The 25,081-nt window shown below is 43.6% G+C and overlaps 1 protein-coding gene across 1 annotated transcript; it reads right to left on the bottom strand.

The window, feature by feature from the left end:
- Positions 1–2,256: 2,256 nt before the first annotated feature.
- LOC147627653 (uncharacterized) lies at positions 2,257–20,128 on the bottom strand. The gene is made up of 5 exons (XM_086814575.1): positions 19,840–20,128; positions 17,212–17,387; positions 4,042–4,126; positions 3,305–3,389; positions 2,257–2,686 (listed from the first exon to the last, which is right to left on the bottom strand). Exons 1-5 carry the CDS (start codon positions 19,991–19,993, stop codon positions 2,566–2,568), a joined length of 621 nt encoding a protein of 206 aa, XP_086670701.1. The 5' UTR covers positions 19,994–20,128; the 3' UTR covers positions 2,257–2,565.
- Between the last annotated feature and the right edge of the window lie 4,953 nt (positions 20,129–25,081).

Genomic DNA, 25,081 nt, shown 5'->3' with positions numbered 1-25,081 from the left:
TTTAGGATAAAAAGTGGACTAGTAATTTAATTAAGAAGATTACATACAATTTTGAAATTAGAGATACCCCGTGTCTAGAGAGAGAAGGAAGAAGTAGTAGAGAGAGAGGCATCACCCAAAGCATTTAAATCATTGATTTTGGGAATTTAGAACCTCTTTAAAAAATTAAGGTGTAATTTACATACTGATATTGGAATTGTAGAGAGAATGTTCTAAAAGTATTATAGAGAGAGAGTGCTTGTCTACATGCATTAGGTATGCATGGATGAATTAGGAATAAGTCTAGTCAAAAACCTTATGATTAAATTCAAAAGATTAAAAGCCAAATTGTGAAAAGTATGATAAATACCTTTAATACTTCAAGACGATATACTTTTAGAGAGGAAAATCATATTTTCTCAATAAAATCAAGGGTTTGAAAGCACATTATCTACCCAAGTAAGTGCAAAATCGTATCTTAAATCCTTGGATGAGAAGTTGTTAAGCGAAAGTCCTATGTGCATTAAGGTGCACAAATTTAAATCCTCCTTAGAAAAGGCATAGAATAGAGATTGTAAGATTAAGAGAGGACTAGGAATGTTTAGTTTAAAGAGACCAGATTCTTAAACTTATGAAAGAACTGTCAACTCACCAAGAATGGAACCGATCAAGAGCAAACCCAAAGTTGGGATTAGTCGACATAATATTGAGAATTCTAAGAAAAAAAGAAGACCCTAATTCTATGTCAATAAGTGTACACTAAAGAATGATTGTAAAACTCTCAAAGATTTTCAACATCAAGAAAAAAGCCAAATAAGAGAATTAAATAGATGACCTTAGAAAGGCCCTCTTTGTACGCAAAGTACTCAACTTGAAGCTCATAATCTCCTAAAAGAACTCGGAAGTGACTCCAAGGAAGTTTAAAAAAAGAACATCTTGAGAAAACCTCTCCAAGATTTATGCAACTGGAAGGACTTGACTTGCTCAGAGTTTGGATGGAGTAATGATGTCTTGTCCAACTTGCGATTATTCACATTGTTTCGGATATGAATATGGAATCACACTTTTCCTTTCGTAAGAATTGTTCTAGTCAGTCTAGGAAGAGCTGACAAATAACCAAGCGTCAAGATATTGTGATATGTGGCCCCAATTGTGTCACTCTACCCTTCATGTAATTTCCACCAACATAATATTATATAGATAGAGGGATAGGAGTCTCACAATTATGTAGCTAGACTATACAGACAAATCCCTTGGTCGTGGAGTTATGTCACCATTAACTTTCTACTCCACCAAGAACTAGTTTCCGTGTGACTTCCATTGCCCACAATAGTTCCTCTACTACGACATCAGAGCCCAACACCCATACCCACGCGCCAGCTCCACGCCCTAGAAGAGTTCTTAATGAGAGAGCTCGATCCATTCTGCGAGCCAGACCTCACTGACCCAAAGCATCAAGACCCTCCACCACACACAGACAGATTCGTGAGGTTCTCCGCCGACATGACACGCTCCCATCACAGAGGCATGACATTCACTCCACCATCAGATCGATTTTGCTTGAGGTGGGTATCGTCATTAGCTAATCACAACATATCTCACTCTGCACAAGATCATCTATTGATCACACGTACTATCACATGTTTTCATTTTACTTTTTCTTTCAGTTTTCCATTCCATGGCTCAACATATCCATGGTACCATTGTATTACTTTTGGTCTCATAAACCCTTGGGGTCTTCCGTAGACGCTACAAAAGACCCCTTCTTTCTCTCTCTCTCAATTTCCTTTTCTTTTTAATCATTCTCCATGCCCAAGACTCTCCTCCTCCATGTGAATCCAAGACTATGCATGGGCTTGGACAACTTTGTGAAGATGCGCATATGCTTCAACACACTAAAAGATGAGAAGCTACTTAAGAAAAATGTGATCATGTCGAAGATAGGCCTAGAGACCATGTGATCCAAACGATGGAGTAGTGATTCTCAATTTGTATTCTTTCAAGACTTACAATCAATTTCCTCATAAGCCTATCATCAATTCCTTCAAAAGCCTACAAGGCATTGTCAGCATGATCCCAATTTTCAAAAGAAATAGGTAGGTGCTTATTGATGGGGGAATATGATGTGGACCCCATATTTAGATCCTGCTTCCGAGGGTATAAACTGATAAAGTAAGATCATTAGTAACCTTTAACATGGTGGTGAATGGGAGACGACGAAGTGAACCCACCACCTTTTGAGAAACTCCCTAGCTCTTAAAGAAAGACTCAAAACAATCAAGTGCAAATTACAAGTAGTTATTATTACAAGGCTAGAAAACTTGAAGACAAAGTCAAGATGATCTCTACAAAAGGTCAGCCCACCCACATGATAGATGTACATAAGAATTGCTCAACTTAACGCATAAAATTTGAGCTTTATAGAAAACAATATTCCTGTGACCACAAACAGTTTAGAGGTGCCATTCTCATAATGAGCATATGACTTGGACCATATGCTGGAGCTTTGGGCAATGTGTCATCATGCACTCACCTCAGAGTGCTCAACCTTGTGGCTTTTTTGCCAAAAGAGCACGTATTTAAACACTACTTAGGCCGGCTCCGATCAGGGTGAAAAATGTCGCCAGCTACTGCCTTGATAGAGTTGCCAACACGAGACAAATTCTTTCCGACAGCGGCGGCAACTAACCCTGCACTGCGAATGAACCTGCAGCCATTTATTTCCATGAGTCCATTGTAGCGTCAACCACAATTCAAGAACATAGCTAGAGTATTTCCTGCCCTTTGCAACAGCTAGCTTCAGCAGCAACCTGCCTTATGAGAAGCATGAGAAGCACCTAGGCTCTAAGCCTGTAAAGAGTGCATACTGGGCCTCATTCCCAAGTAAAGCCCCGTGTGAAGGGGGCTGGTAATATATTTTCTCCCCTTTGCAATAGCTAGTTTTTGTAGCAACCTGCCTTATGAGAAGCACCTCAGCTCTCGGCCTGTAGAGTGCATATACTGGACCCTCACTTCCAAGTGAGCCCAAACGCAGAGGGTATTAATATGTTTTTGCATGCACATGCACGCACGCACGCACGCACGCGCACGCACGCACACGCACATATATAATCTCAAGTATACATTCCTTTGAAATAGATATTTAGCAACCCTACTGTGTAAGTCAAGCCTGTAAATGTAATGTATGTAAGTAGACTTAATTAAAAACCATCTCTGTATTTGCATGATATCATACATTTTTAAGGACCCAGGACCTAGATAGTGCTGCGCAAAGAAAAACCACACAAGAACAAGGACGGAACTTAAAAGGAAGGTGTGCATTTACTTTGTACTGAACTCTTCAGGCGGAAAGCTGCCAACGGTACTTGGAGGCCGCAACGATGATGGTGGCCGTGGCATTATTGGTGCAGCTGATTTATCAATAGAAAAACAAGTCAGTGCTCAGCAAGACATCTCACAACTCTGAAACTAAAAAATATTCAGGAATGGCAGTTGAGAAACAGAAAACTCTCACAAAAAATTTGGATGTAATATTTAATAACGCACTACTTCTAATCCACCTGTTGTCCTTCGTATGAAGAATATGAGCACTGCTAGGCAGATCCTGCAGACAACAGTACTAGCTCCATTGCAATAAGACAGACCTAATTCAGCTATTTATGGCATTTACCAAACTAAAAAACCTAAGCATGATCTGGAGTAGGTCACAAAACAACACTAAAGCCCCCTTTTGGACCGTTCATCTTAGCACTCTAACTAGCGCCTTGGGTGTCCCCTAGGCCTACATTGTCCAGGTTAAGCACTATCCTAGCCCTGTAACTAAAATCAGGACATATCTTGTGCCCAATTTTTTCACAACAGATCTGCTCAATCAGCTGGCCTCTCACTTGAGAAACAAACTTTAAAACCCTTTCTAGGCCACCTTCCCAGCCGGAGGGCTGCTTCTTGTGGCTGCCTGGCTAGCCTATTTGCGTTTCGCCCATCATCCGACCAGCTCTGACCAGCTATTTAAATACAGTAAACAACTCAAATTAGCAAAAATGAAGATAATGGAAAACCAACCTTCGTTACTCTGATGACCTTTTTGATTCATATGCTCTTGCTTCGTGACAGTCGTTCCATCTGGAGCCCTCCTTTCAGCCATCATCTTCAAAAATTATTGAATCAGCACTGAATCAGCATTCAGTGCATACAAAGATGGGAAAGGCTCTTCACCTTTATAATGTAAAGATATTGAACACTTCTGATTTTTTTGTTAGTTGATGTGGGTAATTACGATGACGACCAAAATAAAAACAGATCATGCATGTAGTTAAAGATAATGGCAAAATTCATTGATTATTCAAAAATTAACTATTATGGGGTACTAGTTTTTATTTTGCTAGTAACTTAAGTTTGAATGGGCCCTTGGGAAAGAACGTAGATGGCTAAATCAATGGTGTGCAACTTCACATGCATTATTCTGTTCTCTAGGGTCCCCACTGAGCAACCTTATCACAGGCCCTGGTCAAAATCAGGTGCCCTCTTGTGGCCAATATTAATGCTGGCCAATATATATATATATGAAAAGGAGAAAAAAAGAAACATTACATATCAGCAGATGTTGTCAAACATAGAGATACTTACTAGCAAACATTATTAGCCCTAGGCTATTGATTATAAGCTCTTAGCCAATCAGGACCTCATCCTTCTAGCGTCCTTAGTCCACATGTGAACCCTCCAGGTCCTCACTTCCTAGCTAAGCCCTAAGTTGGGTTCACGTCCCCAGCCCTAACCCTAGGCATATCGGCAAGTAACATACTTCCCTCCTTTTGTTCAATTCATGTCCTCGTCGATGCATATAAGGAAACAAGCCTATGTAAGCGAATCCGAGGATCTAGACATCCATTGTCATGACCCTGTTTTGTTCTCTGGACAGTATGCATGTGTGCACAGGGACATGGTAGACAGTGTGAATGGCATGAGTTTGGAGTTAAAAATAAGAAACCCATGTGTGGACAACCCCAAGTGTGAAGGGGATAGAGATTTTAATTTAAAAGGTTTTATAACCTTTGGTGGCCCAAAAGCTAATTTGGGAGGCTACTCCACTTTTGGAGGATGCGCCACTTTCTATCTCATGCTTTTTGGGAGGCACCTGCTGGATCTGAAGGGTACGCTTTTTCGAGAGGAGACTGCAGGCAGCGCATAGCTCATCAGGGAGCACAGGTGGGCAGACTGCAGGCAGCGAACAGTTCAGCAGGGCCCTTCCTTTTGTGCAACAGACCGGCGGGCTGAACTGCCAAGTTTCTCTCTCTTGTTAGGAGGTGGGGTGGATTGAGCATGTTTTCTCTCTCTTTGAGGACTGGCAGGGCTGGACAGCAGGGAGCGTCGGGTTGGACAGCAGCTTTGCCCATGCATTTTTCTCTCTCTTTCTCTCTTTTGGGAGGAGGGGTTTGGCAGCTTGGAGAGTGGATTCCAAAGCCTTTTTATGGGCTGTTTTTGTTTGGCAGCAAATTCAGCTATGTGTTTGGGTTTCCAGCTGCAAGTACAGGTCACTTGAATGTGTTCCTTGGCATGGGAGTGATGCAAGCTCACATGGCCGCATGCCCACACAGCAGATTGATTTCTTCCTGCTGGAAAGGAACAGAGGGACCTACAGTCATGGGCATCTCTATGTTTCCAGATGTTTCATGAGGGAACAGGTAACTAGATGTATGCCGTTGTTGGCACTGTTGTTGAATGGTTCTGTATGGCAACAGGACAAAGGTTTCAAAGAGAAACAGGCCTAAGGGTTTCACGGGAAACAGGTCGTAGGTTTCTTGAGGAAACATGTTTATGGTTCTCCAGGAGATAGGTCACATGCAGGCAGAAGATACAGGAATGTACACATGCTTGGTACAACCTTGCTGCTAATTGGACAGGGGACAGGGAATCCATGACAGAGATGGATAGTACCCTTGGAAGGTAGAGAGGGTTGGTACAGGTGTGTCGACTGTATGGTATGCTGTGCTGTGATGCGAGTTCTCTTTTGGGAGAGAGTTTGGGAGTCTTTGTTGTGATGCACGAGCACTGGATGTGTCAGGGTGTGATGATGTTCATAGGGTGAGAGGCTATGGATGGTTGTGGCAGCCCTGATCATGGGAGAAAGCTTCTGTATACAGGAGTCATGTGGCTTGTCTTCTCCAAAAATGCAGTGCCGTCTGGTCTTCTTGCAGAAGACAACAGTTCCCTGCTTCCGACAGCATCTAACGCAGCCGACAGGTCCTTCATGTCTTCCATGTCCTGCCCCAAGTCCAACACTGGCCACTTCTGCACCTCATGCTCCTAAATTCTAGTTCTAGTCTGTTTTTCTGGCTGCCCCTTCTGGATTAGCTTCTGAAAATGTCCATGGCAATTCTTGCACATGACAGGCATCCTATGACCAAAGACTACCCATATGACAAAAGCAATGGCCGTCCAGTGCATCTGGGTGATAAAGCAATCATCCTGCACAATATGGCCACACCGTCTTGTGAAAGTGACAAACAACTCTTGCTTGTTCCTTCAGAACCTGCAGCAAAAGTCTAAAACCAAGTGAAAACACGTAACCTGTGTTAGCCAAAAACAAAACCATGCATCATTCTACATATGACACACATATGCATGACACGTATATGCATTCGCAAACAATATGCTCCTCAAAATGCACTACCTAATCTAAAGTAACAGTCTAAGGGCTGCTCGCAAGCCTTACGTCCATGGGCATCCCGCGGGACCCACGCTGGTGGTGCAACATGAGCATATGAAAGCACTCAATGCATCCAAACAATACGTCCACTAAGTACTTCCCACATATGTCTCATGGCCATCCCGCAGGAGTCACGCCCAGTGGTGCATCCATGCACATAATAAAGTACTTGATGTATCATACCACTATACATGCATCACACGACACAATCCAGAGTATTACCTAAAGTATTCTCAATGGTACTAGGATCCAATGGCACCAGAATACAATAATACCTCAAAAAGTGTATGCATACATGCTCAAACAGAGTTCAATCCATATATCCATGAACCAAACCAACTCTAGGACTGCTCGCAAGACTTATGCTCTCCATAGAGTTTATCCATAGTTGCAATTATAGTTCAAGGTGCGGCAACTGTGAACCATACCCAACTTTACCATCTCTTGTGACTAGTACACAATATCATAGAAGTCCCATAAGCAGATGTACTGTCAACCTCCAGTACCTTCGGGTGAATACAAAGATGTCACCAAGCAACTCCTAGATGACAACTGAGCCTGTCCGTAACAAAGGAGTGGAGGTGCTACCCCCCTCTTGAGCATCAGGCAATGCTCCAGACCCTAGCTCTGCTGAACCTGAATGAGCCGTAGCAAGAGTCGGCTCCAACTCAAAGGCATCAAGATGAAGCTACAATACCTTAGGTGAATCTGCTAAGTCACCCTCCTCCATCCACTTCGCATCCATCAGTAAACAGTTCTTGAACTTCACAAGATAGCGACGGGGAACTTTACCTCGTACCTTTCTTTCCTTATGTGCCAGTATCTGCTCGGGAATAAGAACCTCATCAAGTTCCTCCACTTCCGTCTGAGCCTCATCTGATACATCCTCAGGCACCCAAAACTTGCTTGCACTCCACCCAAGTGGTAAGCACAAGTCCCTAATGAAGCATAGTAGACACCACTGCTAAACATAGAAAGAAACTGTCTTCCGAACCCATGAAGCCTCCGTGAAGATACCACTAGTGACAAAGTGCCGAAAGCCAAAGCCTTCAACCCATCTTTTGCACCATAACACTTCAACTACTTCTTGTTCCTGGCCGACTACTTCTTGTCCTTGGTGTCTTTTCTCCTTAGCTTCATCTTCAGCTTTTGCTCTTCACCTCATAAAGGCAAAGACACACAATCCTGCACTGCCTCCTGCACTTCATTTTCACTTTCCACATGTTGAAGCTTTTGATGTGACTCTCATGAGACAACCACAAGTCCACCCCCTTAGGAAAGTTAGCGATTGTCCCGACCAGAGTAACCACGGGCTCACCTACTTGAGAAAGTCGATGATGTCCCGGCAACGAAACCTTGTAAACCGGCCTCGGTCTTCAGACAAAACCAAAGGGCGATGCAAAAACAAACACGCACACAAAACACTTCAACACCTTTGAGGACCAAGAAAAGGAAGACAAACAGGGGGAGCTAGCGTGCTCCTGCAAAAAGTACACGGACACCGATTAGCCCCAAAACCAACACAGACTCCCAAACTGTCTCCCAAAAGAGAACTCGCATCACAGCACAGCCGCATGCAGTCCTTCCAAAAAGCCACTGTAGGCCTGAAGCGCAACCCTGAAGCACAGCCTGCCAGCCCCCTGTTTTCTCCCAAAAAGCAAGAGAGATAGAGAGAGGCGTGTCCTCCAAAAGTAGAGTAGCCCCCATAAACAGCCTAGGGGCCACTCAAGGTTATAAAACCTTTTGAACTTTAATACTTGGCCACCAAAGATTATAAAACCTTTTAAATTTTAATTCCTTTGTCCCCTTCACACTTGGGGTTGTCCACACATGGGTTTCCTTTTTGACTTCCAAACCGATGCCATTCACACTGTCCACCATGCCCCCGTGCACACCTGCATACTGTCCAGAGAAAAACATAGGGTCGTGACAACTAGTCACATGAGATGGTAAAGTTGTGTATGGTTCACAGTCGGACGCACCTTGAACTATAACTGCAACTATGGATAACTCTATGGAGGGCATAAGTCTTGCGAGCAGTCCTAGAGTTGGTTTGGTTCATGGATATATGGATTGAACTCTATTTGTGCATGTATGCATACACTTTTTGGTGCCATTGGATCCTGGTACCATTGAGAATACTTTGGGTAATACTCTGGATTGTGTCGTGTGATGCATGTATGGTGGTATGATACATCAAGTACTTTATTATGTTCATGGATGCACCACTGGGTGTGACTCCTACGGGATGGCCATGAGACATATGTGGGAAGTACTTCGTGGATGTATTGTTTGGATGCATTGAGTGCTTTCATATGCTCATGTTGTACCATCAATCGTGGGTCCTGCGGGATGCCCATGGGCGAATGTGTCATGCATATGTGTGTCATATGTAGAATGATGCATGGTTTTGTTTTTGGCTAACACAGGTTACGTTTTCCACTTGGTTTTAGACTTGCTGCAGGTTCTGAAGGAACAAGCAAGAGTTGTTTGTCACTTTCACGTGACGGTGTGGCCTTATTGTGCAGGATGATTTTTTTTTTCATCACCCACATGCACTTGGGCCATTGCTTTTGTCATATGGGGAGTCTTTGCTCATAAGATGCCTTATTATGCCATTATGTGCAATCGAGGACCCTTGCTACTTTTCAAGAGGGGGGTATGTCATGACAGTTTTTCTCTGGACAGTATGCAGGTGTGCACGGGGACATGGTGGACAGTGTGAATGGCATGAGTTTGGAGTTAAAAATAAGAAACCCATGTGTGGACAACCCCAAGTGTGAAGGGGACAAAGAGATTTTAATTTAAAAGGTTTCATAACCTTTGGTGGCCTGTTGGATCTGAAGGGTATGCTTTTTCGAGAGGAGACTGGCAGGCTGGTTGGGCTGCAGCATAGGGAGAGATTAGCAGGGCGCACAGGACTGAAGCGCGCTCTCTCTCTATCTCTCTCTTGGAGAGTGGCGGGCAGACTGCAGGCAGCAAACAGTTCAGCAGGGCCCTTCCTTTTGTGCAACAGACCGGCAGGCTGAACTGCCAAGTTTCTCTCTCTCTCTTGCTAGGAGGCGGGGCTGGATTGAGCATGTTTTCTCTCTTTGAGGACTGGCAGGTCTGGACAGCAGGGAGCGTCGGGTTGGACAGCAGCTTTGCCCATGCGTTTTTCGCTCTCTTTCTCTCTTTTGGGAGAAGGGGTTTGGCAGCTTGGAGAGTGGATTCTAGAGACTTTTTATGGGCTGTTTTTGTTTGGCAGCAAATTCAGCTATGTGTTTGGGTTTCCGGCTGCAAGTACAGGTCACTTGAATGTGTTCCTTGGCATGGGAGTGATGCAAGCTCACATGGCTGCATGCTCATGGAGCAGATTGTTTTCTTCCTGCTGGAAAGGAACAGAGGGACCTACAGTTATGGGCATCTCTATGTTTCCAGATGTTTCATGAGGGAGTAGGTAACTAGATGTATGTGTTGTTGGTGCTGTTGTTGAATGGTTCTGTATGGAAACAGGACAAAGGTTTCAAAGGGAAACAAGCCAAAGGGTTTCACGGGAAACAGGTCGTAGGTTTCTTGAGGAAACATGTTTATGGTTCTTCAGGAGATAGGTCACATGCAAGCACAAGGTACAGGAATGGACACATGTTTGGTACAACCTTGCTACTGATTGGACAGGGAATCCATGACAGAGATGGATAGTACCCTTGGAAGCTAAAGAGGGTTGGTACAGGTGTGTCGACTGTATGGTATGTTGTGCTGTGATGCGAGTTCTCTTTTGGGAGACAATTTGGGAGTCTGTTGTGATGCATGAGCACTGGATGTGTCAGGGTGTGATGTTGTTCATAGGGTGAGAGGCTATAGATGGTTGTGGCAGCCCTGATCATGGGAGAAAGCTTCTGTATACAAGACTCATGTAAAAGAGTCTTTTGATATGAACAATGGCTGGACTATGCCGAGTGGACAAGAAGCCATGATGCAGGGGAATCATACGCATTTCCTAGTATAAGCATTTTCTAGTGCAACTGCGTAATGCGTATTACTAGATAGCCGAACAATAGGCCATTGCTATATTAGGACTCTTTACCCTCGATCGAGTATTCGGCTGTAGTTGTATTTGATAAATATAGAGGATGGGGATCCCCACAAGATTATCCAGCATAAAAGATCAAGCATCTGCAGCTTGATCTAGGCTCCCGAGATGGTTTCTTTGACACAAAAATGGACATTGGAGCTCAAGTGTCGAGTAAAAAGCATGTATGGCAAGCTCCCCAGAATTTGGAAGAGAACTAGCATTGAAACATGTTTCTACACAATGGTGCTCACATGCATTTCTAATAAGGTGAAATACAAAGAAATACTCCTAAAATCTAGGAGGTACTATTCTAGCACCTTTGACAAAATGTCTACAAGTTGAAATATGGGGGGGACCTTCTCTTAAATTAGGACACATGGTAGGACTGTGGATCAAAGTGACACTTGTGTCATGTGCACACACATGTACATGCTTCTCACAAGGGCTAACCCTAAGGAGGCAACAAGATAAAGAAGGGATGATCAGAATAGAACCGGATTTTAGGAGCATTTTCTGTGGAGTATTCCCTGTCGGCTGCATCAGTATGTGAATTATTTGTCTTAGAGCTGGCCGACTGCTGGGATATTCTCCAACCTATAAAAGGCAAGTTTGCTTTTAGTCATTCACTCCCCCTTTGGGTGTGGGTCTAGACTAGGACTCGAGTAGGGTATTTCACTACCTTTTCAAGGCAGCCTATGGCTGTAGAATTGGGTACCTTTTTGTACCATATGAATATACTGAATTTCCAGCTCTCTCTCTCTCTACTCTCCTTTTTGTCTACGTTTTTGCATCAGCATGTTCTAGATGGTGTTTAGGGCTAAAAGAAGACTCCCAGAGCTTCCGTGTGTTACATTGGTATCAGAGCATCAGGCTCAGCAAGGCTAAACGCTGTTTCAGTCCCATATGATGGTGTTCAGGTCCAAGGTACAGGAAAGTGCACGGATATGAAGCCCAAGGCAAGGAACACAAGATCGAGAAGAGCTCCCAGGAGGTTTGTTGGTGGCGTTCCACAAAGCCACAGGGGATGGCAGTCCTATGAGCCAGATAGGTTCTCGGGCAACAGTCCCAAGGGAGGATTATCCTCCAAGGGGTGGAGTTGCCAAACTCATTTCTCAAGAATGAAGACCAAGACAATGTTCAGAGTCAGGGCAAGAACAGATTGGGGACTGGATGGAACAGATGCATAGATTTTATTCAGGGTCAGAGTGGTTTTGGAGACCAGGCTGAGCATTCAGTGAAAAGGTTGCCAGAGTAGGAAGGATGACAGAGGGACTCCGGGAATAGTACGGGATGATGACAGTCATCCAAGAATCAGATTGGAATCCCGTCATCAAGTTTAGCAGAGGGGGATGTCATGTGCACACACATGTACATGCTTCTCACAGGGGCTAACCCTAAGGAGGCAACAAGATAAAGAAGGGATGATCAAAATAGAACCAGATTTTAGGAGCATTTTCTGTGGAGTATTCCCTGTCGGCTGCATCAGTATGTGAATTATTTGTCTTGGAGCTGGCCGACCAGCAGTCAGCCAGTCCATGGGATATTCTCCAGCCTATAAAAGGCAAGTTTGCTCATTGATTTAGTCATTCACTCCCCCTTTGGGTGTGGGTCTAGACTAGGACTAGAGTAGGGTATTTCACTACCTTTTCAAGGCAGCCTATGGCTGTAGAACTGGGTACCTTTTTGTACCGTATGAATATACTGAATTTCCAGCTCTCTCTCTCTCTCTCTCTACTCTCCCTTCTGTCTGCGTTTTTGCATCAGCATGTTCTAAATGGTGTTTAGGGCTGAAAGATGACTCCCAGAGCTTCCACGTGTTACAACTTGTCACCTCAGCTCTCCGCTTGTCATTATAGCTTTTACTTGCCATTCTAGCTCATGAGAGTCCCAAATCTATAAATTGAAGCCCTCTTTCTTCATTTGAGCAAGCTCTATTGCTGCAAACTAGCCTCTACCATCTTGGTTGCTCACATTCTTGTCTACAACTGTCACGATTGTGACGTGTTTATATATCAGATTCTCTCTTCATTGCTGATTACTGTTGCAGATGCAAAGAGTTACCAGCCAAAGGGAACCCCTACCCTCGACTGGTTGCGACTCTTCGTCAAAGGATGTACCTCTTCATCGAATAGCCACATCTCTTCGACGAATGGTTGTATCCCTTAGTGAATGGTTGTGCCTCTACATCGACTGGACACATCCCTTAGCCTAAAAGTTGTACCCTTTCGTCTAAGGTCATGTCCTTTCATCAAAGGACATGCCTCTTCAAATGTGTCTCTTCATCTCCTATATAAGAGACCTATTGTACTCAGTTTAATAACAACAAGTCAATTCAATCTTGTCTCAAGTGTTCTCCTGAAGGTTCTTGTTCTAAGTTAATTACTTAAGTAGTAATTAGTACACAATATGCAGGATTAATAACATAATCCTCACAGTGGTATCAGAGCAAAATTTTTTCCCGGGCCTACGGTTGTGAGCCTCTCACCCTCTCCGCTCTACTCCCCTACCCGGTGTTGTATGGAGGCAGAAGAAAGATCTTCTCACCTGCAGCAGATGCCTAAAGATTAAGCCTCGCTGAATTTTTTTTCTCCCCGTCCCATCCCGATGGCGTTCTTGTAGCCGTCCCGCGCCCTCGGTGGTCCCGTGAACGCGCCTCGTGCACCCGGAGTCACTACCCTCGCGCCTCGTGCGTAGACGGGTCCTTGTTGCCCTTCGGCCTCCGTGCATGGTCGCCCTCCAGGCGAGTTCCACCCATGGCGATACACCTACGGGCACTCACTTAATGTCTTGGAGGGTCGGCGTGGTAGTGTTGGCAGGCGTGAGCCCTTGCTTGCTTAGCAGCAGCTGCCGGTCCTAAGTCCTCGTTGATACATGCAGCGCGGCCAACCCTCAGTTCACCAGCCGACTAGTGACTGCCCGCCTCTTCGCTTTGCTGGTGGCACACCCTTCGAAGCAACGCACCCTCCAGTCGGCGACGTGATCCGGCCCTTCGAAAAGGCGCACCTCCTCGCATCCAGTCGGCGACGCATACAAGCCTTCGAAGGGGCGCACCGGCGACGCGTCACAAAAAAAAAATTAAAAAAAACAACAAGCCTTATAACTTAAGGCTTAATTATAAGCCTTATTATATACGTACGTGGAGCAGCCGGCAGCCAGCACCGAACGGCCACCCGCCAGCACAAGGAAACCCAGCCGCCGCTGATCAGCGCACACTTTAAGTCTAAAAAAAAGAAAAAAAAAAGACAGAACCCGACGGCTAGCCTTCAGCGCATAAAAAAAAAAACGAAGGAGCACCCCACGGCCAGCGATTTGAAAAAAAAAAAAAAAAGGAGCACCCCATGGCCAGCGATTTGAAAAAAAAAAAAAAAGGCCAACAGCAGCGTGTGGTTTCATCTGCGAATTCTGCCAGCCACTTCCCTGGGTTCGCTCTCTCTCCTCCAGCGCTGGCCCATCTGCGAGCACCATCTTGCGCACGCAATGGCAGATGAAGTTTTCGATGTGCCCGTTCCGTATCTCTTGTATGTAGACGAGGTTTCCAAAGATGAACTGCCAGCGAATCCTCTCCCTTCGTAGGAGATTATTGTCATCCCGGATTCACCCCTGTCTCTGAGCCAGAGGTGATCATTATTCCCGATTCCCCGAACCAGTTCCCGCACTAGTTCCAGTTCCTGCACCACAGGCACCACATTTGCCCCAGGATTATCTGAGTGCCGGATAGATGCGGTGAACACTGTTATGATCAAGAGATGGTCTCCATATTGATGGCTATAAACAAATCCTTGGAGCAGCAAAATGCCCAGCAACAAGCTGCATTCCAGCGGTTTGAAGCCATGTTCCATCAACAACCAAAAGCTCGTATCGATGAGCTTCAACATGTTTCTCAACAAAAATTCTCTCACCCTAAGCATGGTTCTTCAGAGACAACTAGACACAAAGTATCTTCGTGCGAGCAACGCAAGCCTTAGCATGTATATTCTTGGAAATGTTACAGTTCTAAACAACCAACTTCTTATTGGAATCATCAGCAACAGAAGCAGCAACATGAAGCTTCCAAAGGATCACATCTTGGAAAGAAATCAGCCATATCAAGATGGGCTTACTTAGTGGCACGTGTGTCCGACCCTAGTCGAGTACTCGGTCGTGAGCGCCGCGACGTTGGACAAGTTTCCCCTCGCGAGCAATGCCCTACATTCAAGTCCTTGCAAGCTCTTGGTGGCAGTGTTGAAGACTTACTCATTCTCACGTTGTGCAAGAGGATCCTTGAGAGGTCTAAGAGGCGCAAACAACCTCAACCTCCCCCTTCTACATTGGAAGCCTTAATACCTGCTGAGAAAGCTGAAGATTCAGAAGATTCTGGTACATGTGTGACAGATACAATGTCCACAACCCCTTTTCTTGCCGTGACCCAGGCAGAAGCACTAGCCTCGTCACCGCCCGTGCAAAACGAAGTCTTTGCCTCTGACCAGATACCTGAAGTCGTGGTGAATGATGATTCTTCTTCAAAAATGAAGACTCCAGTCCTTACCTTCAGTGGTGCAAATGAATCTTTGGACATAACTTGTCCTGAGAACAACTTTCTGAGCAAAGAAAAGCATATGGAAGATATTTCTTCTCAACCTACGACAACACTTGAAGACTTTTGTGTTCCAGAAAAATCAGTGGAATCCCTTTCAGACATTCAACAGGTGGTTGTCGCCTCTCAGCCGGAAAGCATGGTGACACAATCAGATAATTTACCAATAGTTTCACTTGAAGCAGATAAAGATTCAGTCTTTTCTTGGACAAAGCTCGAAGTTACCAATGATGTTAACAAAAGAGTTCCAGATATGATTCTCATACTTTCGGTAAAGATGAGACAAGTTGCAGATGCAGTTAATATTCAGTTTGGTATGTGCAAGATTGTTATGGTCAACAATAATGCCATGACATGGGATCTCGCAGCCAGAGCTTTGGATGCAAAAGCAATTCAATCATTTCCCTTCTTCCAGAGACTCAACAACTACCCCTGGATCTTATTTTAAGTGGGAGGGAATGTCACGATTGTGACGTGTTTATATATCAGATTCTCTCTTCATTGCTGATTACTGTTGCAGATGCAAAGAGTTACCAGCCAAAGGGAACCCCTACCCTCGACTGGTTGCGACTCTTCGTCAAAGGATGTACCTCTTCATCGAATAGCCACATCTCTTCGACGAATGGTTGTATCCCTTAGTGAATGGTTGTGCCTCTACATCGACTGGACACATCCCTTAGCCTAAAAGTTGTACCCTTTCGTCGAAGGTCATGTCCTTTCATCAAAGGACATGCCTCTTCAAATGTGTCTCTTCATCTCCTATATAAGAGACCTATTGTACTCAGTTTAATAACAACAAGTCAATTCAATCTTGTCTCAAGTGTTCTCCTGAAGGTTCTTGTTCTAAGTTAATTACTTAAGTAGTAATTAGTACACAATATGCAGGATTAATAACATAATCCTCACAACAACACTCTATGGGGTGTCTCTACACTACACTTTCCTCTACAAAAGGATTTTCTACCTCTCTAGCTTTTCTATGGCAATATTATTGCTATAACACGTGTACTTGCCACTATACTTGTTGTACCAGCCATTGTACTTGTTTTACCAACCAATGTACCTGATATACCAACCATTATACTTGTTGTACCAAACATTATACTTGATGTATAACCCTCTACACTTGATGTACCGCCAGTGTACCTATTGTACCAATGATTGTACTTGCTGTACCAACCCATGTACCTACTGTTCTAGATTCTGTACCAGCTCTATTGGTGCTGCCCTGACCTGTTTTAGTTGCCGTGGTGTTTCTGCCCGTCCTGTTCAAGGTGCCCGAGTTTATATTTCACTAGTCTTTTGCATCTCTAATATATGTGGAAGTATTATTTGCTTCAGCTCGGTTTTTCTATCACATATGGCATCTTGAAGACCCGTGGAGATGGGGAAGATCAGTACCCTCATGGGAAGAGGTGGTTTACACACATTCATGATATTTTAGGGCTTCTTCTAATGATAGCCCGTGTATGGTCAAATGATGGTTGCTTATGGATAATCCAGCATTAGCTATACTTTTGTTCTTTCTTCCCACCAATCTCCTTCCCCCTAGTATCCCTTGATTCACTCTCCTTTTTTCTTACATCTCCATGAGTCTCTCTCCCCCTCCCCCTTATTGTGCATTTGCCTTGCTGAAGTGGTGTTTTCTCATTCAGCACCCTTCTTTTTGAGAGTGTCATGCATTTAACTTGGTGTCACGGTTCACACTCCTCAACTCGTGAACCCGCCTCAGAAGCTTGGTGCAATAGCCAGGACCCACTGACAAGCCCGTCTATGTTTTTAGATGGCAGAAATTCAAACTAGCACTTTTCTAAGACTCATTATGCAGAAAAAGGGAACACAAAGAGAAGAGTTGTATCAATAAGGACGACGTACACACCTTGAGGCCAAGAATCATACCTCTATACCCATACATAGAGGCAACTCTGCATGCTTATCCGATTCTAATCCAGACCCTGTGGCTGCCTGATTATCACGATGGACAGAATAACCCACACATGCATATTTGAAATCAAGAAGTGATTTGCCATCTTTTGTAGCATCCTGCTCGGACTTCCCAGCAATATAATTGTGCACTGCACAAAATCCAATGCCCAGAGAAATTTTAAGAGTAAGAAATATTTGCCAATAATTTTGCAGCACAAAGTTTGCTCTTTCAAAAAAGCCAATGACAAAGTTAGCACCCTTATAAATATCAATATATGACTGTAATAACACCAATCAACTCCATCTTCTTGTGAGGCACCTTTCAACTCCACTCCATCTTGGCATAGTAGTGTACGCATTGGACTCATAACTGAGAGACCTTGGGTTCAAGCCCCATTCCGTGCAGTTTGGTGCTATCATATGGATTATATCATCTCATCTCTTTCACACAAGATGCCTTTCTCATGCAAGACAACCACAACTTACATGCACGCCCTTGATTTAACTAGCAATGCCACCCACTGTGAGGGTGCTCAAAACTTTCATACTCCCCTCTCTTCAAATCCAACCACTAAATGGAATTATTCATTGTTTTTTTTTCTATTGTCCATGCAACCTTTGCATGCTCTAATGTTACATGCCAATTCCTAATGTTGCCTGCCCAATCATTCTTTGAGGGCCCTCGAATGTTTTTTGAGAAATTTATGCAATACATATTAGGTGGCAGAGTTTGACCTCACACCCCCAAATAGGTAATGTGGTGCAATAACCACCCAGGCAAGAGCCCACAGACACTCTAATAAGTGTGAATCTCAACTCTCTAAGCAACTTTGTCCTAGTGTTTTGAAAAATGGGAAGCTAAAGAATTGTGCCGGTTATAAAAAAGAGGGCAAGTTTGAGAAAAATCATGTGATTACTCTCTCAGCATGTACTTATATTCCCAAAACTTGCACGAATCATCTTCTTTCCTTCTCTGTCCCCCACGCTCCAAACCATTTGCTGTTCCCCTATGCTTCAACTTGGCTGCACATTTCCTTTTATATGCATCATGATGCATGCGTTACACTACAAGGAACCTATGAGAGACTGGCCATCTGTAAGTCCTTATTGATTCAGAAAAACAAAAACCTCCTATGTTCATGCAACATATGCACTCGAGCACACAAGATAATTCGCCTGGTCTTAACTCTATTAGCACAAGGATTGATGCACAGGTACCATACAATCAACTTAATTCATCTTCCCTGAATAAGATTTCCCTGTATACAGCAGTCACAAGACGTTAGGCAAGCAGACTGCCCCTGGCTAGGCACCCAAAGTTCAGCCACAGGCCGGCCAAGCTCGGCAGGCAAACAAACCATTTTGTGCTAGTTGTGGGCTGGCTGACCAGCATGAAAGAATTCAGTTTTCAGCAAACCTAGTAAGATTCATTGTCAATATTACAGCTTTGTAATATACAATAGGTTAGGTTGAAAGAATAAATCATTTCCTTGTCATTCTCTTATTCACTTCCTATTCTTTTGCATATTTTTGCTTCAAATAAATTTGAAGAATATGACAAAGTCAAAGAAATGATCAGGGTAATTAAGGTACTTATTAGCATGCCTTATCTGCTATGTAGGAAGAAAAAAAATATTTTAGGATCAGATTCTTAATCATGGGATCAATTCCACAAAATGCCTAAAATTTATCTTTTCAGGAATCAGCAAGCATATTTTATGTAAGATGATGTGCAATGCAATGTCTGGCAGCAGATCAATGCCACTAGTGTATAGCATGGTTAATCAAATCTGATAATTGGTATGAGATGTCTACCCCCTAAAGCCAAGTTCATAACGTACATCATAAGGCTCAATACACATAAATCCCAGCTCATGCTTAGACAGGTAAGGTTGCCTACGGAAAATCATGAAAGGTTCACTGCCACCCCCCCCCCAACACCAAAACAAACCAACACTCTAAGGATGACAGACTTCTCTTTGATATGCAGCACCACTCATGTCTTACATCAAATTAATACCACTGATGTATGGCATGGTTAATCAAATTTGGCATATGGCATGAGATAGTTTGCCCTCATTATACATCATAAGCCTTTAATTTGGTATATGGCATGCTGAATACACATAAATCCGTGCAAGCGGTACCGTAGCCACTTTGCGGCCACAAGTTGTAACCCTGTTGATATTGTGGCCACATGCGGCCATAAGTTGTAACGCCTTTGCGTGGGGAAACCAAACCACCTCCCAGCAGGTACCCAGAAGACCTTGTGACTGCAAAAGGATCTACTCAGGGGGAGAAAAAAAAAACCACCCATGAGACAGGCGAGGCTTACTAGCAGTCATGATGGGTCCCCCCTTTCCATGTGCAACCAGCCGAACATTAGTGCTATTATGCACCTTCCAAGTGCCGCATTTTTTTATTTTAAAAATCAACGCCTCTGATGTACGGCATGTCCTTCCTTGTACGGGCATATGATCAGTGCCTTCAAGCACAGCATCACTGCCTCTGATGTAAGAAAACCACAAGGATGATGCAGCAATTACCATAGATTTTTATTTTTCCAATTTGAAGGCCATAAATTTTGATGGTAGATCTAACCTTGATCCTCAGGGCGGCTTAGTCCGAGGCAGAGGGGATTGCGGCCATTGCTCTTTCTGGAGGAGGAGAAGTACAACAAGCCTCTGCAGCTTCTGCCTTCAGGGGGGCGCGGGGGGGGGGCTGAAGAAGCCTCTTCACCTCTTTCGCTCACCATATGTGCTCTGTCTGTCCCTTCGAAAAACAACAGCAACACCAAATAATGAGCGATGGCGTACACACACACCGTCACATGCACACACAGCTCTTATTTTTGTTTTATTTATTTACTCGTTTATTTTTCCCCAAAAGTATTTGTTTTAAAAAACACTTTCAACATGTCAATAGAAAAAAATATGTCATCAAAAACTGGTCCCAATAAATAATGGTAATATTGTTTGTCATCCTAAGGGTAATTCTCAAGATCTATAAATTATGTCATTCATTGTACACACTCTCACTAATGACGAGCTAATGACATCCCTGGGGCCACAAAATCATGTGTCCATGTAGGCCATCGTGAACCTAGTTGGTCCTGCGACTATAACACAAGAAATTTGCAATGAAGTTTCGGGAGTCACCTTGTTGGCTTTGTCTCTTAGCCTTCTACCTCAACACGACCTCTTTGTGGTGAAGCTCCAGTAAATGCGTGCTACATCTTTGGTCCTCATACTTTATGACCTGCCATGAGAGGGCGTTGAATCTGTCCTAAAAGAGACAATAAAATCTCCCTTGTATCTATTGTAGGGCGGGCATCTGAATAAATAGTGCTCCTCATCCTCCATCTCACTAGTGGTACATAATCTACATATACGGGATATGCTAGACTCGACCCTAAAGGTGATGGGAAAATACCCTCAACTATCCAATCACTATTTTGATGGCATGTGACATGTGCATTTATTTCTATAGTCTTGTGGCCCTCAAGGAACCCATCCTTAGAAAGTCTTAAAAAAATACTCTCTACAAAACTAAGATTTCATGGGTGAGCATTGTGGTGGGAGAGTAGAAATTTAGCATTGCTAAGGAGGCTTATATCAAGCAATAAACTTCATGAGATTAAATAATAAGAAAAACAATCAAACAAGGATTAACTAAAGTGAAATCAAGACACTAATCACATGATGATTGCATTAATCAAGCTCTTAAAATGTGCCAAGGATTGCATAATTTTATAGCTCCCAAGGAACTCTTATCCACAAAAGATACATACACCCTAATGCCATCCATGTGTCGATAAATGCTCACACTCCATGTGCCTCCTTGTGCTTTCCATATGCTACCTTTTTTACCATTGAGTTCATTTTTTACAAGTAACTATACAAATCAACCTTTGACCCTTCATCTTTCTTCGTTTCTAATGTGCATGCTTTCCCCCTTGCTCTGGTCATGGTGTACCCTCACACCTCCCCCTCAATGTTAGGTCTATCACCTAACATGCTACACTGGACCTACACTCTAGTCATGTGTTGAGTGGTCCGTCTCAGCTTGCCCTGTGGGCTACAATGTTAGCTTTGACTTGACACTTTACACATGGGAGGATGGGGTTATAACTAGGGGTGAGAAACCATGCCTTTTTGCTCTTTACTACCTTTAGCAGCCTTTGATTGGTAGGTTTATTAGCTTTATCTTCGCTTTAGACTCAGAGGCTTTAAATTTGGTTTTCTTCTTTGTGAATGACTCGGGTTATGTTCCTAGACTTTCTTCAGAGCTCTTTCTTCACTCTTACATACACACACTCATTCTATGCATGCTCTTTTGGCCGTGGAATAACAATACTTTTTGTTAGATCACCGTAGCACCACTACGGGTGCTACCACAAGAGGGGACGGCCTCTGGCTCACCACCCAGCCACAGAGGAAGAATGAGGATTGCCCCTCATCCCCCAGGCTATATAGTGTGTGGCCTGCCGTCCACACTAGCCTGGCCGCCCATGACTCCGCATGGGCGTCCTCTCCCACTGAACCCCGGATGGCCACGTCCTCGGCCATCCGGTCCTACCACCATCAGTCACACAGGCGTTATAGCCTACGTGACATTACTCCCCCCTTAAGATCGAAAACAAACTGGGGAAACCTCTTGGAAATTGCACTACGGCATTCCCAAGTAGCTGCCTCCTCATCCCTGTCTGTCCATTTAACAAGTACCTCCTGGTACATTTTATGTCGGGTTTGTCTGTCATGATACCCTAGAATCTTTTCAGGTTCATGTGATATCTTTGGTGGCTCTATCAAGTCCACCAAAATCTCTGGAGAAACTACGTTCTCTAACCCGTGAACTGATTTCTTCAGTTTACTGACATGGAAGACAGGATGGACTTGCGAACTCTCCGGTAACTCAAGTTTATATGCTACGTCCCCAATCTTCTTAAAGTATTTTAAAAGGACCACAATATCTTGGAGAAAGTTTATCACACTTTCCCGTTTTTATGGTTTCAGACTGCGCAGGAACCTTGAGGAATACAAAGTCACCTTCTGCAAAGTTCACCTTTCTATGTCCTTTATCCGCATAAGTTTTAGCGCGATCCTGAGTGCTATGAATGCTCTCACGTGTGGCTTTGAGCATATCATTCATATCTTCAAGGAGATCCTTGACAGATTGAATCTTCTTCTTTTCTAGGCCTACAACCATCGGAGATCTCGGCTGGAATCCATACATTAGTATGAATGGTGTAAATCCAGTCATCGCCGCGGCTGAGTGTTTGGAGCTGTTATAGGCAAACTCCAATAAGGGCAAGTACTCTTCCCAATTAAATTGCTTCTTACTAACATAAGAACGCAACATATCCTCTAGAATTTGGTTAACTCTTTCAGTTTGACCATCAGACTTCGGATGATCTGCCGTACTCATACTCAAAGTAGTATCCAACTTTTTGAAGACTTCCCTCCAAAAATGACTGTTGAACTTTCTATCTCTATCCGACACTATATCTGTGGACAGGTCATATAGCTTGTAGAGATGTTCAATAAAGAGTTTTGCCAACTTTGGCGTCTTAACAGTTTTCTTCATGGCGATAAACTTTGCCATTTTAGTTAACCTGCCCACTGCCACCCACACCAAGTCATTCCCTCGACTCGTCTTGGGTAAACCAGTAATGAAATCCATGGAAATGCTTTCCCATTTCCCCTGAGGAATCTCCAGCGGATGGAGTAGTCCTCCAACCTTAAGACGTTCGTGTTTATTGACCTGGCACTTATTGCATTTCAGCACATAAGTCTGGACATCCTTAAACAAACTAGGCCAATAAAACTGTCTTTTTACTAGTGCATAGGTCTTCTAAATCCTAGGATGACCCGCACTTGGACTATCATGACTTTCTTTATGAATTTGGGCCCGAACGTCAGCAATAGTTGGTACACATACTCTACCCTTGTAGAGTAAGTACCCGTCGTCAATGGAGTAATTAGCGTATTTCTCCCCCCGACGAAGTTTATCACTCCCCTTTGAAGCCGTGGCAGTCAAAGGTGATGAAGGGCCTACGTCAAAGCTCTCCGGCTCCAACTAGCAATCCGTGCTAAAACGAGGGAGGTGGTAGCGTCTGTGAAGAAGTGCGTATAGCGCGCTGCTAGACCTCTGTAAAAGATGGATCGTGCTCACATAAACCACGTAGTGACTCCAAGAAATCATTCTTGAAGACTATGAAACTAAGTTTATTAATCTGTGACATGCGACTAAGTGCATCTACCCACCACGTTATACTTACCTTTCTGGTAACGTATCTGAAGGTCAAACTCCTGTAGAATCTCCGCCCACCGAGATTTTCTACCCTTCAGTTCACTTTGACTTGAAAGCCATTTCAGACTTTCATGGTCCGTCCGGACCTCAAAATAAGCACCATATAAATAGTGTCTCCACTTTTTCAGTGCATGAACTATCGTTAGTAACTCTCGTTCTCGTAAGCCGAGTAGTTACGTTGCGCACGATCTAACTTTTTACTCTCAAATGCAATTGGACATCCCCTTTGCATAAGTAAGGCCCCAATGGCCTCATTACTAGCGTTTGTTTCCAAGACAAACGGCTCATTTAGATCGACAATAGTCAAAACAGGTGCAGCTGCTACGATCACCTTGAGCTTATCAAAGCTCTTCTGTTGGGCTTCCCCCCAACTAATGTTTTTAGTTTTTGACCATAACTCGTCAGTCAATGGGACTACGATCTTCACGTAGTCCTTCACATACTGTCGGTAGAACCCCGACATGCCAAGAAAAATCTGCAGTTCCTCAAGATTCTTCAGCACTGGCCATTTAAGAATAGCCTCTAATTTTTCTGGCTCCATCCGTGTACCATCGGGCGGATATAATATGGCCAAGGTAGTGAATTTTTGTTTCAAAAAATTCACATTTTTTCTTCTTTGCAAATAGTTTGTGCTCTCGCAACAACTCGAACACTAGACGCAAATGCTCTATGTGTTCTTTTTTCTGTGTCTTACTGTACACAAGAATATCATCTAAGAAAACTACTACGAATTTTCCCAGATATGGACGTAAAATGCTGTCCATCAGCGTCATAAATGTCGCTGGAGCATTGGTTAGCCCAAATGGCATAACCAAAAACTCAAAATGCCCGAAACGGGTCCTAAATGCTGTCTTCGCAACATCTTCTGCTTTAATTCTAACCTGATGATATCCTGATCTCAGGTCTACTTTTGTAAAGTATCTTGATCCATAGAGTTGATCAAACAACTCATCCATACGTGGCATCAGATACTTGTTCTTAATCGTTATCTGATTAAGAGTATATAGTCTATGCACATCCACATAGATCCGTCTTTCTTCTTTACCAGAAGAATAGACGATGCCCACGGACTTGAACTAGGCCGAATAAAGCCTTTGTTCAAATATTCCGTCATTTATTTTTCCACCTCCTGTGCCTCGGAGTGGCTTAATCTATAAGCAGGTTTGCTTATAGGTTTTGATCCTGGCATAACTTCGATGCCATGGTCTACTTCTCTAGATGGTGGTAAGCCATCTGGAAAATCATCAAGAAAAACATCTTGAAATTCCTCTAGTAAATTCATTAAAGTATCTATGTACTTTTTCTTTAATGTCTCTTTCACCTTGGATTTTTTCTTGTTTGAATCGCATGCATGTCAAACAGGGTTTTCAAACAGTGGGTCTCGTCCAAGGCTATTTTGTTTTCCTTGTTTGTCTACGCAAACATCATCTACAGTTTCATCTACGGAAGAGGGTAACAAGCATATACCTCTGCTATTTGGCCTCTGTGGACCGCTGTGCACAGCTCCATGGAGGAAATAAGTGGTGTGGCG

The sequence above is a fragment of the Cibotium barometz genome, chromosome 20, assembly GCF_041138505.1.
Source record: "Cibotium barometz isolate CiBa-2024 chromosome 20, ASM4113850v1, whole genome shotgun sequence".
NCBI classification, from domain to species: domain Eukaryota; kingdom Viridiplantae; phylum Streptophyta; class Polypodiopsida; order Cyatheales; family Cibotiaceae; genus Cibotium; species Cibotium barometz.
The sequence above is the reverse complement of the archived record's forward strand: the minus strand, read 5'-3'. Positions and strand labels throughout refer to the sequence as shown.

Coding starts and splice junctions, on each gene's coding strand:
- LOC147627653 (XM_086814575.1), bottom strand. CDS start 19,993: ATGGTGAGCGAAAGAGGTGAAGAGGCTTCTTCAGCCCCCCCCCCGCGC. Junction 17,388..19,839: donor AAGCCGCCCTGAGGATCAAG/GTTAGATCTACC, acceptor GATTTTGTGCAG/TGCACAATTATATTGCTGGG. Junction 4,127..17,211: donor CTCTATGTATGGGTATAGAG/GTATGATTCTTG, acceptor TAATTTTTGAAG/ATGATGGCTGAAAGGAGGGC.